At 41.6% G+C, this 16,132-nt stretch overlaps 1 protein-coding gene across 11 annotated transcripts in view; it reads right to left on the reverse strand.

Moving 5' to 3' along the window:
- Positions 1–64: 64 nt before the first annotated feature.
- Positions 65–16,132, reverse strand: part of LOC147027953 (nucleolar transcription factor 1-A-like) — a 30,774-nt gene continuing 14,706 nt past the window's right edge. For all 11 annotated transcript variants that reach the window (XM_085877831.1, XM_085877822.1, XM_085877830.1 and 8 more), the window contains 4 exons: positions 9,981–10,115; positions 9,785–9,895; positions 1,281–1,324; positions 65–542 (listed from right to left, as the gene is read on the reverse strand). In XM_085877831.1, the coding sequence (XP_085733957.1) occupies positions 521–542; positions 1,281–1,324; positions 9,785–9,895; positions 9,981–10,115 (312 nt within the window). In that variant the 3' untranslated portion in view covers positions 65–520. The remainder of the gene's footprint in view (positions 543–1,280; positions 1,325–9,784; positions 9,896–9,980; positions 10,116–16,132) is intronic.

The following is a 16,132-nucleotide window of genomic DNA, read 5'->3' on the forward strand; positions in this document are numbered from 1 at the left end:
TGGTCCCCAGAAATCTCCGGTTAACTTCACAGGTTACCAATGAAGTAAGAATTTTACAACTTCATTTTTGAATCGGGTGATATTTATACATCCAAACCTGGAATTGCTGTGCATGTTTACAAAAGTGTTATCAGAGCATGAAAATGCATAGTACTTGGTATTCCAGTTCAGAACAAAATGTCAAAACCCCTTCATAATACATTTCAATTTGAGGAAGGTATGGATGTGGGGGCTGTTATAAAGTACAGTAATGCTCATCAGATAAATTGGGAAAAATATGTACTACTTTTTTTTCTTCTTCTTTTTTTTGAGTAAATTGAAATTTTGAAGTCATTTTTCAGGTCGAGTGGGAATTTTAGTAACTCTCAAGACTTTGGTTTGGAAATGTGACATTTATAATTGCAACTCAAATGACAGTTGTAATGTGAACTGCTTCAGCTTCATTCCTGAAATACTGCTGTTTTGGCTCTGAGCCTCAAAGTAGGTTGCAGGCTCAAGATTCTGCTCAGTGCTGTCTTCTTTAAGAGTCTTCAAGAGCAAACCTGCAGGGAATATCATTACACGATTAATAACTCGATTCATCGCTTCTACAGAAAGGATGTTGGTGTGAGATGAGGTGTTTAGAATTACAGGCAGTATGCATGTTTTTGCTTCATGCACACAACCTGGGGTTTTTTTTTTTTTTGGAGCGCTTGAGGCAGCTGTCAGTTGCCTATACACCACCCAAATAAAGGTATGTGTTGGAAGAACATGTTGCATGCTTGGGACAAGATCGCCCGTCGGTTGAGAACTCTGCTGGTGTATGTAAATTTTGAGCCAAAGACTGTGTGTGTGTGTGTGTGTGTGTGTGTGTGTGTGTGTGTGTGTGTGTGTGTGTGTGTGTGTGTGTGTGTGTGTGTGTGTGTGTGTGTGTGTTTGTATATATCATCTCACTTGATTATCTTTTTTTGAAGACTGTTTCTGATTGTGTGACTTCATTGGTTGTAAAAAAAAAAAAAATTTTCGCAGTTTTTTTTTTTAATGTTTAAAGGAGATTTGTATACCAACCTTCGGGCCAAGATACCTATGATTAAAAAAAAAATTCACTATACGGTAGGGCCAAGTTCAGGGGATGAAACCAATTTGGTGTGTTTGTACGTTTACAATTGAGATTCATTCAATGCAAAATGAGAATTGCTCATCTTTAAAGTTGATCAGCATCATCATGGTGGTGGTGTGAATCATCTCATACAAATGAAATCAAGGTAAAACATTTAAAGAGCTTGGCATATAATACATACTTTGTACGAGTAGGTGGCATGTACTCAAACTTGCTCAGTTCTCCCTGCATGAGACAAGTGTGGTTCATTCATGAAGCATTTCGATGACAAGGAAAAGGGAGGGGGTAAGGGCGCAGGACAAGCAACAAATGAGGGTGAACGCAAGGGATCTGGGCACTGTTGTGCAATTTCAACATGCTGTTTACAGTATATGAATAAAGCTCGATGAGATGTTCACATAAAGGTCAAAGTCTCATTACCCCGGGAGCGAAGCGCAAAGTGAGGTTAAGAAATTGCTTCACTCTGTCAGTCTGTGATCGAGGAACTACTTGATTCAAATTGAATGTTATATTTTGAACACTGGAGAGCATGAATCGGAACATGAACCTGCAGTTTAGCAGTACTTTGGCAAATTGCAAGGAATCTCATCCCGAGCGCGTCTAAAGGAATTTTTTTCACCGTCCGTGTCTGCGTTGCAGTCAAATAAAATTGAAAATCATTCCAAACAGAAAACTTAGTTTTTACGAACAAATAATTAATGTAATGTGTTGTACAAGGAGGTGTAAAAGAGGGTCCAGGCAAAAATTCCTCAGTTAGAACTATAGTATATGAGAGTAGTACTTTCAGATACTAAAGTTGGTAACAGGTCCTACTACAGTAGTCTGCCAAGAATTACTACAGGAAAGGAATGCCTGGGGGTGCATCGTGGCAGTAAACTTCTGGAAATGATTTTTTTTCTCCAGACCTTAAAATTTTTATTTTATTATATTGAATGTCCCAAATTCATCAAGATTGTACAAGCTCTTCCAGGTGGGCAGTGGTTCAGAAGCGAGGTCCAGCTAGGTTGTTTGAATATGGGATCATTGTGGGGGGAGAGGGGGTCAAGGTGGTGGAGATGACCAGAGAAGGAGGTTGGAAGTGTGTGTGTGTAGGAGACCAAATGGAAAGACAGGGTGAGGAGGTTGGTATGAAGGTAAAAGCTACTGCATGTGGGTGGGGATGGAAGGAGTAATGGCATGTGACTTATTGCATCGGAAGAGATCAGTAAGCAGGTGGTCAGAATGGAAAGATGGGAGGGACGGATAGTTATGGCATCGTTGGTAATAGAGGCAAATAGTGTGGATTATGTTGGTATATGGGCCTCAAACGGGAAGGACTGGGGCGGAAAAGCAGGAATTCAGGGATGCACTGGAGAGGATGACGGGAGTGGTTGAGCTGGAGGTGATTCTCTGCATTGCGGGAGACTTCAATATGTATATGACAGTAGCAGAACGAGGTGAAGAGGAAGGTGTTGGTAAATTTGGTTGGGGAACAAGGAATAGAGAGGGTCAAAAGCTTGTGCAGCTTGTGGTGAGGAATGGGATGGCCATAGTTGGTTCATTCTTTCAAAAGTGGGAAAGCCACAAGATTACCTGTAGGCGTGCAGGAGCAATGGAAGAAGTGGAGAGGTGTTTTGGGGGAATTGCAGAAGTTTTGTGTTGCAGAACGTCAGAAAAGGGTGCATCGTCAAGGGATAGAAATCAGGTATGGTGGACGAAGGAAGTAGCGAACGCAGAAGGTGAAGAGGAGGTTTAGAAGAGGATAGAGGGAGGCAACTGGATGCAGGGTTGATGCACCTGTATGTGCAAAATATTTTTAAAAAGCAGAAACGACAGCTGTGTATAAGGTAAGGAATGATATGGAAGAGGTGTGCTCGCTGGAAGAGGATGGTAGGATGAAGATTATTTATAAACTGGCTCGTGACAGAGCAGGGGGTGGTGGGAGGGGCAGTATTGAAGGTGTGTGAAATATTTTGGGGAGCTATTGAACCGGGGAGGGGGCGGCTGTGAGCTGGAGGTACTGTTACGTAGAAGGGAAAGTAGAGCTATTGGAGATGATGGGGGGAAAGTAGAGCTATTGGAGATGATGGGGGAAAGTAGAGCTATTGGAGATGATGGGGGAGGAGGAGGAGGTGCAGATAGCAACGAAGAGGATTAAGAATGGAAGAGCACCAGGCTTTGAGGTGTATACAGAGATGATAAATACAGCAGGAGAAGTTGGAGTCAGGTGGATGAAGAGGCTGTTGGATGTTTTTATGTATGAAGAGGAGGTTCAGGGTTAATTGTGGTGATATGGAAGGGGAAGGGCAATGTTCAAGATCTGGGGAAGTACAGGGGCATTATTGCTCCCAAGTCATATAATGAAGGTGCTGGAGAGGATTCGGGATAGGAGGATAAGGAATGGTGTGGAGATGGAGATCGGAGAAGAGCAGTCAGGGTTTAGAAAGGGCAGGGGGTGACGGATGGGATGTTCATGCTGAGACAGCTGGTGGAGAAGAGGTTGGAGGTGCACGGTGAAATGGCATTGGGATTTGTGGACCTGGAGAAGGCATATGACACTCCCGAGAGAGATGGTGACACAGATGGATGGGGATTGGGAGTGCCGAAAACAGAAGTTAGGTTGGTGGAAGGAATGCACAAGGGAACGAAGGGAAGAGTTTTAGTTGGTCCTGGGATATCTGAGGATTTCATTGTGAGCATCGCTTTGAGACAGGAAAGCACTCTCAGATACTCATGTTTATCATGGTGATGGAGCTGGTAAGCAGGAAGGTGAACATGTGGGGTAGTATGGGGAGGATGCTGTATGTGGGCAATCTGGCTGTTGTCGTGGAGAGAGGGTCGGAGATGCAGGAAGTACTGGGGGAGTGGAGGAGGCATTTGGAAAGCATGGGCTGAAGATGAGTATGGAGAAAACTGAGGTGATGTGAGTTGGGCAGTTGAGAAAATAAATTAATATCAGGTTAACAGGGAGATCAAACAGTGAAATAGGTTCGAGTATCTGGGGTGGGGGGGTGGCAGTGATTGGGGATGTTTAAGGCAGAGGTTCAGGAGGATTCAGGTGGATGTGAATGCATGGGGGTGGTGGAGGGAATAATGGCAGACAAAGATCGAGGAAATTGAAAGAGAAGGTTCTGATGTCATGTGTAACATCGGCCTAACTTTACGGTCTGGAGACTGGCATTGACAGACAACAGCAGAGGCTGCACGTTTGCGAGAACAACTCGGTCAGGAGGATTGTGAGGGTGAAGAAAGTGGATAGGAGGATGGTTGAACCGACATATGCCTGGTGTTGGCTTTATGGTTTGGGTGGTGAGCTTAGGATCCTAGGATCCTGAATTCAAATCTCACTCAGGTGTTGAATAAACATCAGGTGGGGTTGACTGCCTGTCATCCTTCCGAGGTTGGCAAAAAGAGTGCCAGCTTGCTTTTATCCTGTGTCGGAGTGGAGACTCATCCAGGATTGTGCCCAATCGCCAGGAAGACTGCTTAGGCCGCACCCATGCTCTGCACAGAGTAGAGTCCCAATGGATGGATGAATGATTAGCTGACGGAGGAGATTAGTGTGCACATGAGCTTGACGAGATTGTTGAAATTTCGGCTGAGATAGGTTGGGCACGGTGCAGATGGGGGAAGAGAGACTGGCAAAGAGAGCAGATAGGTTGAGGGAGCAAGGTAGAAGGAAAAGAGGTAGACTGCAGTTGAGATGGGAGGAATGTACGAGTGGAGTGGAGGAGTATTGTGGACAAGGCAGCAGGGCAGAGGCTTGGTGCTTTTGGACCTCACCCCTTATAAAGGGAAGAGGAAATGCCTCCATTGACGAAGTCACCAGAGGCATTATGTTTTCATGTTGTCTGTGTGTGCTTGCGTGTGTCAGTGATGGGCTTTCTTTTCCACGACATCTTAAAGGGGTAACCAAACACTCCTTGGTGCTTGTATAGCGATACAAACCAAGATGGTTTCATGCTACACCAATTGCCAAAACACCTTAGGTTTGCCAGAAATTGGACGAGGTTTGTCCAAAATATCTGAGTGTGCATCGGGTCTACAAAATGTTCACTTTTGTGCTCGGACCATGTTAGAGCACTGTTATGAAACAACAGAGATGACTACATCTTGGGGTTATCCACCACGATTGAGAGAGGATGCCACCCCCACGATTAAGTGGAATAAGCAGCAGTCGCTTGAAACGAACACCATGTCCACCAAGCTACAAGTATTTGTACATGGACAATTTGAGCGGTGAATGAAACACCTGTTGCCATTACCCAGCAGCTAAGACAAGAACACCTGAAAATAATTATCTTGTATCAACACAAATGTCTGCAAATCAAATGAACCACCATCTATTTATGATATGTATGAGAAAGGAGAAAGTATGTATGTATCATCTATTCCTCCAAGAATATTTGACCTCGGACGCTAAAACTTTCAGGGTTCCAGCTGAGACTGCAAAGCGTATTCTGCGCATGAAGCATGGGGGACTATTGGTAAAGGAGAAAGATTCATGAACCAATTGAAACAACCAAAGCTGGCAGCCAAGGCCGAAAGAGTTGCACGAAGAAAATTCACTGCAGTAGCTTCATCAATGATCCCAAGTTACTTGAGCCAGGAAAGAATAAAGGAAATAACTGACAAAGCAAGGCAGCCAGCAATTGAAGACAAATCAGATGGCCCAAGAAGAGAGAATCAGCGTAAAAAAAAAATCTGGACAAGGCATGAAAAATGGACATTATTATGGGCAATGGAATATGGCAGGTAAAAAGGCACGAGGAAAGAAAGTGCAAACAGCTTAGAACTATGTATGCCCTGATAAAGGTAATTTTCATAGGGCAACACTAAACTAAAAAAAAAAACAATATTCTCAAACAGAAAATAATCACAGAGGAGGAATTAAGAATAAGATGAACAAACTGACGAGGCAATAAAAAAAAATGACTGTTTACCTAAAAATGGTGACCAATGCCGACCAATAAATGGTGACCAACCAATGGAACGGTGGGATATACGTTTGGGATGAGATTCCCAGAGTGCAAACTCCCAAAGAACAGGAACAACCAACAGAACTTACTGGTGCTACACAGAAAATAGAACAAGAGAGGAAAACAGAAACAGATGGGATTTCAAATTTAATAACAGGAACAGAACTTGTATTGGGCAAGAGATGGGAGAATTGAATCGAGAAACAAAACTGAAAACTCCGCAACAACAGGATGAGAGAATGACAAAATGAAATGTTTCGGCAACACCCATTGAGAAAGATCAACTCAAAGTTACCAACTCAGATCAAATAGCACCTTTGCAAATAAAACAAAAAACGATCAACAAGGATAGATCACAATGAGGAGGAGAATAACGGACAAGAGAATGAAGACGAGGAAGAGGAGGTTGACAATGAACAGCGTAAGCTAGAAGATGAACTGGCTAATAAAATAGAGGAAATCAAATTAATATCATCCAACCAAAGACTACATCTCCACTGAATAAACAACAATAAAAACAGTTGAAGATAGAAGTCAGGAGAATAAACCAAGCACTCACGAAAATACTCCACCCAAAAAAAAATCACCGAATCTGAGAGAAAATCAACGATACGAGTTTTCCAGTAGCCACTGTGTGTCCAATAGAAAATAACAGGCAAACAATAACGCACAAAAAAAACTAGAGGGGGAGCACTCTGTAGAGTGCAAAACCTCCGCTGCAAATACTGCTGGGTCACTTAAGTGAACCTGATATCCTATTCATTGTAGGTCAAAACGGATCAGACTCTACTGAACAAACTAAACTAGATCGACGCGCATGTAGAAATGCCAAAAAAAATAAAAATAAAAAATAAAAAAAAAAATCGAAATTTTTTTGAAAAAAAAAAGGTAAAATTTCTGGGTTTTTTTTCTCCAACAATTTCTTTTTGGGGGGGGGTGGTTGGAAATCACTTAAAACATGTAGAAATGCAAAAAAAAAAATTCAAATATTTTTCAAATAAAATCGAAATTTTTTTGAAAAAAAAAAGGTGCAAAATTTGTTTTTTTTTCTCTAACATTTTTTGTTGTTGTTGTTGTTGTTGTTGTTGTTGTTGTTGTTGTTGGAAATCACTTGAAACATGTAGAAATGCAAAAACAAAAATTCAAATATTTTTTCTAATTGGCCGCCATATTGGACTTTGGACCAAGTCCAAAATCTAACGGCCTGATCCTTGGACCATACCTAATCCCCCCACCAAGTTTCGTCGAAATCCGTCCAGGAGTTTTTCCGTAATACTGTTCACAAACAAACAAACAGACAGGGGTGAAAACAGTAACCTCCGTCCATCTTCGATGGCGGAGGTTAAAAAATATCGATCTGATAATCTGACCAGAAAAAAGATACCACCATGGAAGGAAACACTTGAGAAGCAGAGCCCAACTGAGCATGGAAACGGGACAAATAGGACAATTAAAGAGGAGAAACAGCAGTCCAAAGCTTATGAAAAGAATGAGACAAATAAAAAAATAAACACAACATAGAAAACAATGGACGAGAACCATTAGCTGTCCAAAATAAGCTCCAAGTACAACAGATAGCAGGGAAAATTAAATTTAAAAAAAACTATGATGAGGCTAACAACAGAACAAATCAAAATAAAGTTTGAAAACATCCCGAAAAAAGTTCTACCGAGAGCTAGTGAAACAAACTAAATGTGACAACTCCCCCTAAAAAAAAAAAAGAATTTTTTTTTTTTTTTTTTTACAAGAGGACCTAGAAAAATTTTGGAATGGTATACTTGAAGATGAAACAGAACACACCAACCAAGCAGATTGGATACAACACTTGGAAAAGAAGAAGCAACAGCTCCAGGGAATGCAACCAATGACAATTGATGAAGAAAAAAATTTAGAAAACATCTCGTTTAAAAAAACCGAACCTCAAATGCCCAGGTCCAGAAGGGATTCCAAACGTCTGGCTGGAACTACATCATACTCTCCACCCTCACTCCGCTCGTGCATTTAACGAACTCATCCAAGGGGAACAGCCATTGGATGAATGATTCACAGAAGGCAACACTTAATCAAAACAACACAAAAAATAATCTTAACAGAAACAACAGGGTACCACAGCCTGTAAGGCTAATGGTACCCTTATAAATAAACAGAAGACAAACAATAGGTTACCCAGCCTTGTGGGCTTGGTACCCTAATAAATGAGTGGAGGTGAGCAGTGGTTCTGAATTTAGGCAGTTTCACGAGGAGGGGGATGCTGGTGGACCGCATGCATCCTGCAATCACCTCAGGAGACAAAGCACAGAGAGGGCAGAAGGTGCAAGACCAGAAATGAGGCGGAAGAAGATAGACCACCGAACTGTTGGCGATGGTGATGTGAGAGGCCCGAAGACTCAGCTTCATCACGAGATATTCAAATGATGTTGAAAGCCTTGGTATCCATAGTGTCAAGCTTGAGCAAGGTATGAGGCAGGGAAGCCAGCTCAGAGGGGAGAGTCATTCTCCATCAAGCCACGGATAGGAGCTCAGATGTGCCAAGGAAGGAATTGCATAACAGAGGATGCCCAGTCGGCATCTGACTTTGGAGGCCAACTTTGAAATGTGGCTTGTGCCAAAGAGAGATCATGGCTGACAGTGAGACCCAATAGTTTGCATGATCTCTTCAAGAGGGTTATTGCGAAAGTAGATGGGAGTGTTTATGGTACAGTCCTTTTGGGGAGAGAGAGTCAGAGAGAGAGAGAGAGAGTCAGAGAGAGAGAGAGAGAGAGAGAGAGAGAGAGAGAGAGAGAGAGAGAGAGAGAGAGAGAGAGACAGTCTGAGAGAGAGAGAGACAGTCTGAGAGAGAGAGAGTCTGAGAGAGAGAGAGAGAGAGAGAGAGAGAGAGAGAGAGAGAGAGAGAGAGAGAGAGAGAGAGTCTGAGAGAGAGAGAGAGAGAGAGAGAGAGAGAGTCAGAGAGAGTCAGAGAGAGTCAGAGAGAGTCAGAGAGAGTCAGAGAGAGAGAGAGAGAGAGAGAGAGAGAGAGAGAGAGAGAGAGAGAGAGAGAGAGAGTCAGAGAGAGAGACAGAGAGAGAGAGAGAGAGACAGAGAGAGAGACAGAGAGAGACAGAGAGAGTCAGAGAGAGTCAGAGAGAGTCAGAGAGAGTCAGAGAGAGTCAGAGAGAGACAGAGAGAGAGAGAGAGAGAGAGAGAGAGAGAGAGAGAGAGAGAGAGAGAGAGAGACAGAGAGAGAGAGAGAGAGACAGAGAGAGAGAGAGAGTCAGAGAGAGAGAGAGAGTCAGAGAGAGAGAGAGAGTCTGAGAGAGAGAGAGAGTCTGAGAGTCAGAGAGAGTCAGAGAGAGTCAGAGAGAGTCAGAGAGAGTCAGAGAGAGTCAGAGAGAGACAGAGAGAGTCAGAGAGAGACAGAGAGAGTCAGAGAGAGTCAGAGAGAGTCAGAGAGAGTCAGAGAGAGAGAGAGAGAGAGAGAGAGAGAGAGAGAGAGAGAGAGAGAGAGAGTCAGAGAGAGAGTCAGAGAGAGACAGAGAGAGAGAGAGTTCTCAGGATTGAAAGACTAAATTGAACTTAAAAGGGAACAATGTGCAAAAACGAGGGCAAAATGGTTCACATGATAGTGAGAAGGAAATAATGAGCAAATTTATCCCATATGCATGTGAAATAACAAAGGTCCACCTTTCCCTTTACCCCCACCCTCGCCTCTTCGTCACACTCAAAAAGCAAGTTGTGCCTTACACCATACCTGAAAGCGAATCTTGTCTTGTTTTTCTCTCCTCTTCCAGTTACGGATAGCATTTTCATGAAGGTTCTTCCATTTTGCATGTACCATCTGTTGTACTTCAAAAAAATTTTCCTGTTGGCAAGAGGAAAGACACATTTTATGCATACATTATAATTAAGTTTTTTGAAAGGGTAATAGGAGGAGGAAGATGACATACCCCATTCTTGTTCATAAATTTGGAGAGGTAGTGTTTGCAGAAAATCTCTTCACATGAAAGCGGTCGAGATGGAAGCTGGAGAGGCTCTGCTTTTGGTTCATCTCTCGTGTCCGGGGAAACGCATTGGGGAAGCTCCTGTTTCAAAACAAATGCAGACGACCATCGCAATGAGACTGGCAAGTGCAGGCAGACAGTGAGCACATTTTTAATCTACAATTCTATGGCTTCAAAACTGCACTTCTATTCTTTTGGAAGTAACATGTGGCTATGGGTTTCACATCATTGCTCGGAGTGTGGCTGTGTCACTGATGTAGCACCCCCCTCCCCCGCCCCCATGTCACACAATTTTTGGCCACAGTTTTCAAACAATCGTTCTGAATTTTTTTTGTGTATGTAGTTGACCGGCCAAGGACAGCAATGCTCAATTTTGGTGAAGATTCGAATCCGGATCTGTATCTGAGAATTTTTTTTTTTTAAGTGATTCTTCGCTATTGAGAAATATGGACAAAAATGATATATATAGCAAAATATCTGAAAAGATTATGGATGGATTCAGAAGAAACTTGGAATGGTTGGGTGCATGACAAAGACTAATCAATTCAATTTTGGTGACAATCCAAATCTGGATCCAGACAAGAGAATTATTTAATTTTTAAGCGCTTCTTCACCAATGAGAGATGGGGCGAAAAACGATATTGAACGATATCTCAAAAAGTTGTGGATGGATTCAGATTAAACTTGGTGGACATGTTAGGTGTTTGACAAGGACTAATTGATTCGAATCCGATAATTTTTCCAAGCGATTCTTCACTATTGAGAGATCAGGCCAAAAACAACATATAGCACAATATCTGCAGAAAGTTTGTGGACAGGTTAGGAGTGTGACAAGGATGGATTGATTCAATTTTGGTGAAGATTCAAATCCGGATACAAGAATTTTTCAAGTGATTCTTCATCACTGATAGATGGGGGCAAAAACTTTGTATCGCATGAGATCTCAAAATTGTTGTGGACGAGTAATGACAAAAAACTTTGTGGATGAGTTGCTTAGGTGACAAGAACAAGCAGATTTGATTTTGATTCAGCTACAGATTCAGATCTGACCTATCAGTGGCAAACAAAATGTAAACTGTTAAGCCTGGTGGAGGTACGTGCTCCACTGAGTGCCATTCCGTTTTGCCAATTGTCACTGATTAAATTTTCATGTATTGCTATATTAAAAGGCCACACAAGTATTAGTGTTGGTAATAGAGATGTACAACAAAACCTGTAAAATAACAAGGAACCTTTATGCCAGTCGGCCCATCATGCCTGTGCTACACGAACACCAGATTAAATAAATGTGTGGGGTGATAGACTAATTTTACTGGCAGGAGGGAAAAGGTGTTCTACAGTAGATATAAATAAACCTCATTAAATATAAAATCTAAACGTTTTTATCATCATTTAAATTATATATATATATATATATATATATATATATATATAATTTAATTTATATATATATATATATATATATATATATATATATATATATATATATATATATATATATATATATATATATATATATATATATATATATATATATATATATAGGGGGAGGGTGTGGGGGGATGAAAGTGGTTGTAAGGTGAGTAATGCATGCACCAATTATATATTCACCTTTTAACAAGACCCAAGCAGACAACACTATAACTACACATGTATACAAGGGGGTGGGGGGTTGACCCATCCACACATAAGCCAGTTAGTCTTCCCAATATACCTGTATACCTCCATCTCCAATGCTTATATGTACTTATCAAATTCCAAAGTAAACATCTCCCATTTCTGCTACCATGACCTTTCCATACATTAACTACTGTGAGTGGAAGATCCCTGCCTTATTACTATCCTAACCCTCATCTTCTCTTCCCTCAATCTGTGGTTACTGGTCCTATCACTGGCTATTCTGCTGAAAACCTCTGCACTTATTTTGTCTCTACCCTTCATTATGTGAAACATCTTTATCAAATCCCCTTGTAATTGTGGTGGAAAATTTATTTTAAAATATTAGCTTTCTATTTTATTGTTCTTTTTTTTTTTCTTCTTCGTTTGGCTGTGGCCCAATTAAGCCTAACGATTGATTTAACTTTGAAAATAAAGACTTTTAGCCGATATAATAAATATATTCGTGAAAACCTAGATGATAGACAATGATTGATTTCGAAGCTCATTAGAAACACGATTATTGCATTCATTTTATGAGTTTGTATATCATTTGATTGAAGCTTGTTTGATTACAAACGAGTCCCATGGACATGCATATAAGGTCCATGGGGACAAAATTGTTACAGCTCTGTACTCTTGTTGCAGCTTAAAACTAATAACTAACAAAATATTAATTATGTAGGGTGAAAGTGGGGTACTACATGATGAACCCACTCGCCCAGTAGGCTTAGCAAGTTGGAATGTTCGGCTAATATGGTGCACCAACCACTTGAACTCATTTAAGATGATGATACTCTTGTATGCTTTCAAAAGCTTTTAAATGTTTGTAAAGGTATAAAGTCTATTGCAAAGCATTGTAATTAACGAAAGACGTTTTGTCACCACATATGGAGTTGTTCACCAAGAAGGATCATGGGTAAAAGATCTAACCCAACCTAAAGTTGAGGCAAATGAAAGTGTTTTTAGATCCTCGTGGAGGATCTCCAAGTCTTACTCACGTTGTTGTTCTTGTGGACTTTTTTGTTTCACAGTCTAAAGTTTTCATCGAAACTTCCTGAAACTTGGCACATATATGTAAAAATACCCTGCGCAGACAGTAACAATCTCCGATTTTTAAGATTCCTCCTATAAAAAAAAAGTTATGACGTCAAAATATCTCCGCGAATGGAAATCGCCGAAAAAATTATCTCCGAAACTAGGCAAGCTTTTTAAATTCTGTTTGTGGGAATCGAACAGGGCATTAGCAGAGATGAATTACCACACATATGATGCATCACTATGACGTCATATCAATTTTTTGACATTTTTTGTTTCACAACCCAGAGTTTTCATCGGATCTTCGTGAAACTTGCCATGTATATGCAGAAAGCCCACGCGCAGGCAGTAACCATCTCCGATTTTGGAAATTCTTCCTAGAAAAAAAGTTGACGTCATAATATCGCCGCTAATGGTAATCGCCTATACCATTATCTCCGAAACGAGGCAAGCTGTTTGAATTTTTTTGTGGGAATCAAGCCGGGCATTAGCAGATAATTTATCGCAAACCCGATACATCACAATGACATCATATTCGTTTTTATGATGTCATCATTAAGAGGACGAGGATCTTAGCTCATTTGAGCTTGTTTGTATTAGATCACATCCTTGAAGAGAGAAAGCAGCCCACACATTTTGCAACATACAATCAAACTGCTTGCTTGTAATGAGTGGGAGATGAATTCCCATTCTCGCACACTAACCATATATGGTGTTTGCCAATTAAGAGATTGAGGAACATTGAGTGATTTGTAGTTTTGCTCAGATAACATGTACTGTTTTGTCCAACCCATGCCCCCTCTTTATGCAAATAACTTTTCTATAAAGAAACTAGGCTTGGGAAACAGAATTCTGAAGAGGAGAAGGTGCATGTGGATACATCTTGGTGCTTTCTCTGCACATAAATAAATGAATTCAACTCTCACTGGGACTGGAGTTACTGGAGTGACATACGATTCCACTTGAGGTTCGAGTAATTCCACCACATAATCACCTCTTTCTAATGGACAAAGTCCTGTCTTCTTCAGCCACTCATCATAGCTTATTCTTTCTTGGCCCAAAATCAAGAGTTACTCGACGCTGTAACCCTCTGTATGGCAACTACATCCTTCCTTAGGGCCCCGTCACACCTTGACGTTTTAGCCAGCGTATGGCAACGTATCAAAATGTATGTAAAACGCTGTAACCTACGTTACACATAGGTTCAAAGAACGTTACTCATAGGTTAGAAATAAGTTTCGGGTACTACCTCGACGTGTTTCGACTTATGAGTAACTTACAAGTAACGTGTGTCGACGTGTGTCAACGATCGCATAACGTGCATACAACTTATGGCCAGTGTATGCAGAATGTGAGAGTCATACACTGGCATACGTCGAAAAATTTTGTGCATGCTTAAAATTTGTCGATGACCTCGGCGTACTACGACATATGCCAGCGTGCTTCAGCGTGCTCTTAACGTATACAAAACTTACCCATAACGTATTCGACGCGTGCCAGCGTTTTAGACAAATTTTTCATATGTCAGCATACGCTGGCTAAATCGTCAAGGTGTGACAGGGCCTTTAGATGTGTTGACCAAAACTGTACACATTACCCAATATGAGGCCTCATTAAATTCCTATACAGTGTTAACAGTACCTCTTTTGATTGATCATTTATCCCCTGACGAATACATCCAAAAACCCTATGAGCTTTACCTAGAGTTGACTGCCTAGAGTCAGCTCTCGGTAAAGGTGCCATCTGCCTACCCTATCTATTATCACCCCCAGATTCTTCTCCTGTGTGACGTGCTTCAAGATTGCCCCTTGCAACATGCAACCTCTATTTTCATTATTTCTACCTGTCCCCAGCACCTTACATTTATTTATGTTAAACTGTATCTGCCAAATCCTTCACCCAATCGCTGAAAGAATGTAGATTTTCCTGACTCTGATCATCCTCCTCTCCCCATCCTACTATCCACCTTATCTCCAAGAATTGTGCATCTGCAAATTTAGAAACCTACTCTTCACACCACTATCCAAATCATCGATTTCAATTAAGAATAATAATCGTCCTCGTGTTGATCCCTGAGGTACCCCACTGCTTGCATCCTCCCACTCACAGCCACTCTGATTCCTATCACCAATCCAGTTAGCTACCCGATCAGCTACGCCACAAGCCCTTACCTTAGCTAACCTCCTCCTTTTCACACACCCAACCTGTCCAAGTTTCATCAGAATCTATCCAAAACGTTTTGAGATATCCTGCTCAGAGACATGCAAACAAACAGACGTCAAACAGAGAGGAGAGAAAACATAACCCAAGATAACACATAAGGTAACAAAATACAAGGCTTACATAAGAAAAAGGAAACACAAAATATATAAAACAAGGTAACAAAAACAAAGGATAAGGCAACTAGAACACATACCTCTGCCAGGCTGAACAGTTTATGTTCTGTATCCTATTGATCGGTAGGATCTGGATCCAGACCTGAAGCAAAATAAAATTGGCTTCTTCGTGTCACCCAACCAATTCATCTACCAAGTTTTGTCCGAATCTGTCCATAGCTTTTGAGATATCGTGATATATATATATATATATATATATATATATATATATATATATATATATATATATATATATATATATATTGTTGTGGTTACCAAATTCGCAAACCACCATTTAGGTCCCTTAGGTGAGGTATCTCGGTAAGTGCATGTGTAGTTAGGCCCAAACCCGTTGTCTAGTGGGAATACATGTCATTTATGCGAGCTGCGACTCTTCAGGATAGCCGTTTTTCTTTTACTATCTTTATTTTGGACCAACCGCCATGATCACAACCACAACATCAACCACCGACCACAACCACCGCTTCACCACAACCGCCACGACCTTTACCGTCACAACTCGCCACCATCGCATCACCGTCATCTCGCGCCACTCATGGGCACCGATGCTGGACTCGTGTAGGGCGCACGTTGAACAGCGTGTACAAAATCACGGATTTTCTGCTTCAAAAACGGATCCAAAACGACACACGCCCACTTTTTGCCGTCCAATCGGTGAGCGAGGGGCGAATTGGCCCGCCCCCAGGGCGATCGATATATGCAAATTTGTGGATCAAAAAGCCTTCACGCCCACTTTTTCTCGGGCCAATGGGGAGCGAGTTGAAAGGTCAAAGGGAGGGGGTCAAAGGCGAAGTTACGGGGGGATAAAAGGACGGTGTTCGTCAGTCAAAGGAGTCGTAAAAGTCGGAACGAGGAAGAAGGGAGTCGCAAAGGAGTCAGAAGAGAGTCAGCAGAACGGGAACGAGAAAGAGTCAGCAGAACGGAGGCGAAGGAGTCGGAACGAGGCGAAGGAGTCGGAACAGAGAGTCAAGACTTCGCGGGCGGTGGAGCTGCTCGTCGTGTGCGTTG

Source organism: Eptatretus burgeri, chromosome 4, assembly GCF_056783735.1.
Source record: "Eptatretus burgeri isolate ZD-2024b chromosome 4, Ebu_testis_v1, whole genome shotgun sequence".
Taxonomy (NCBI): domain Eukaryota; kingdom Metazoa; phylum Chordata; class Myxini; order Myxiniformes; family Myxinidae; genus Eptatretus; species Eptatretus burgeri.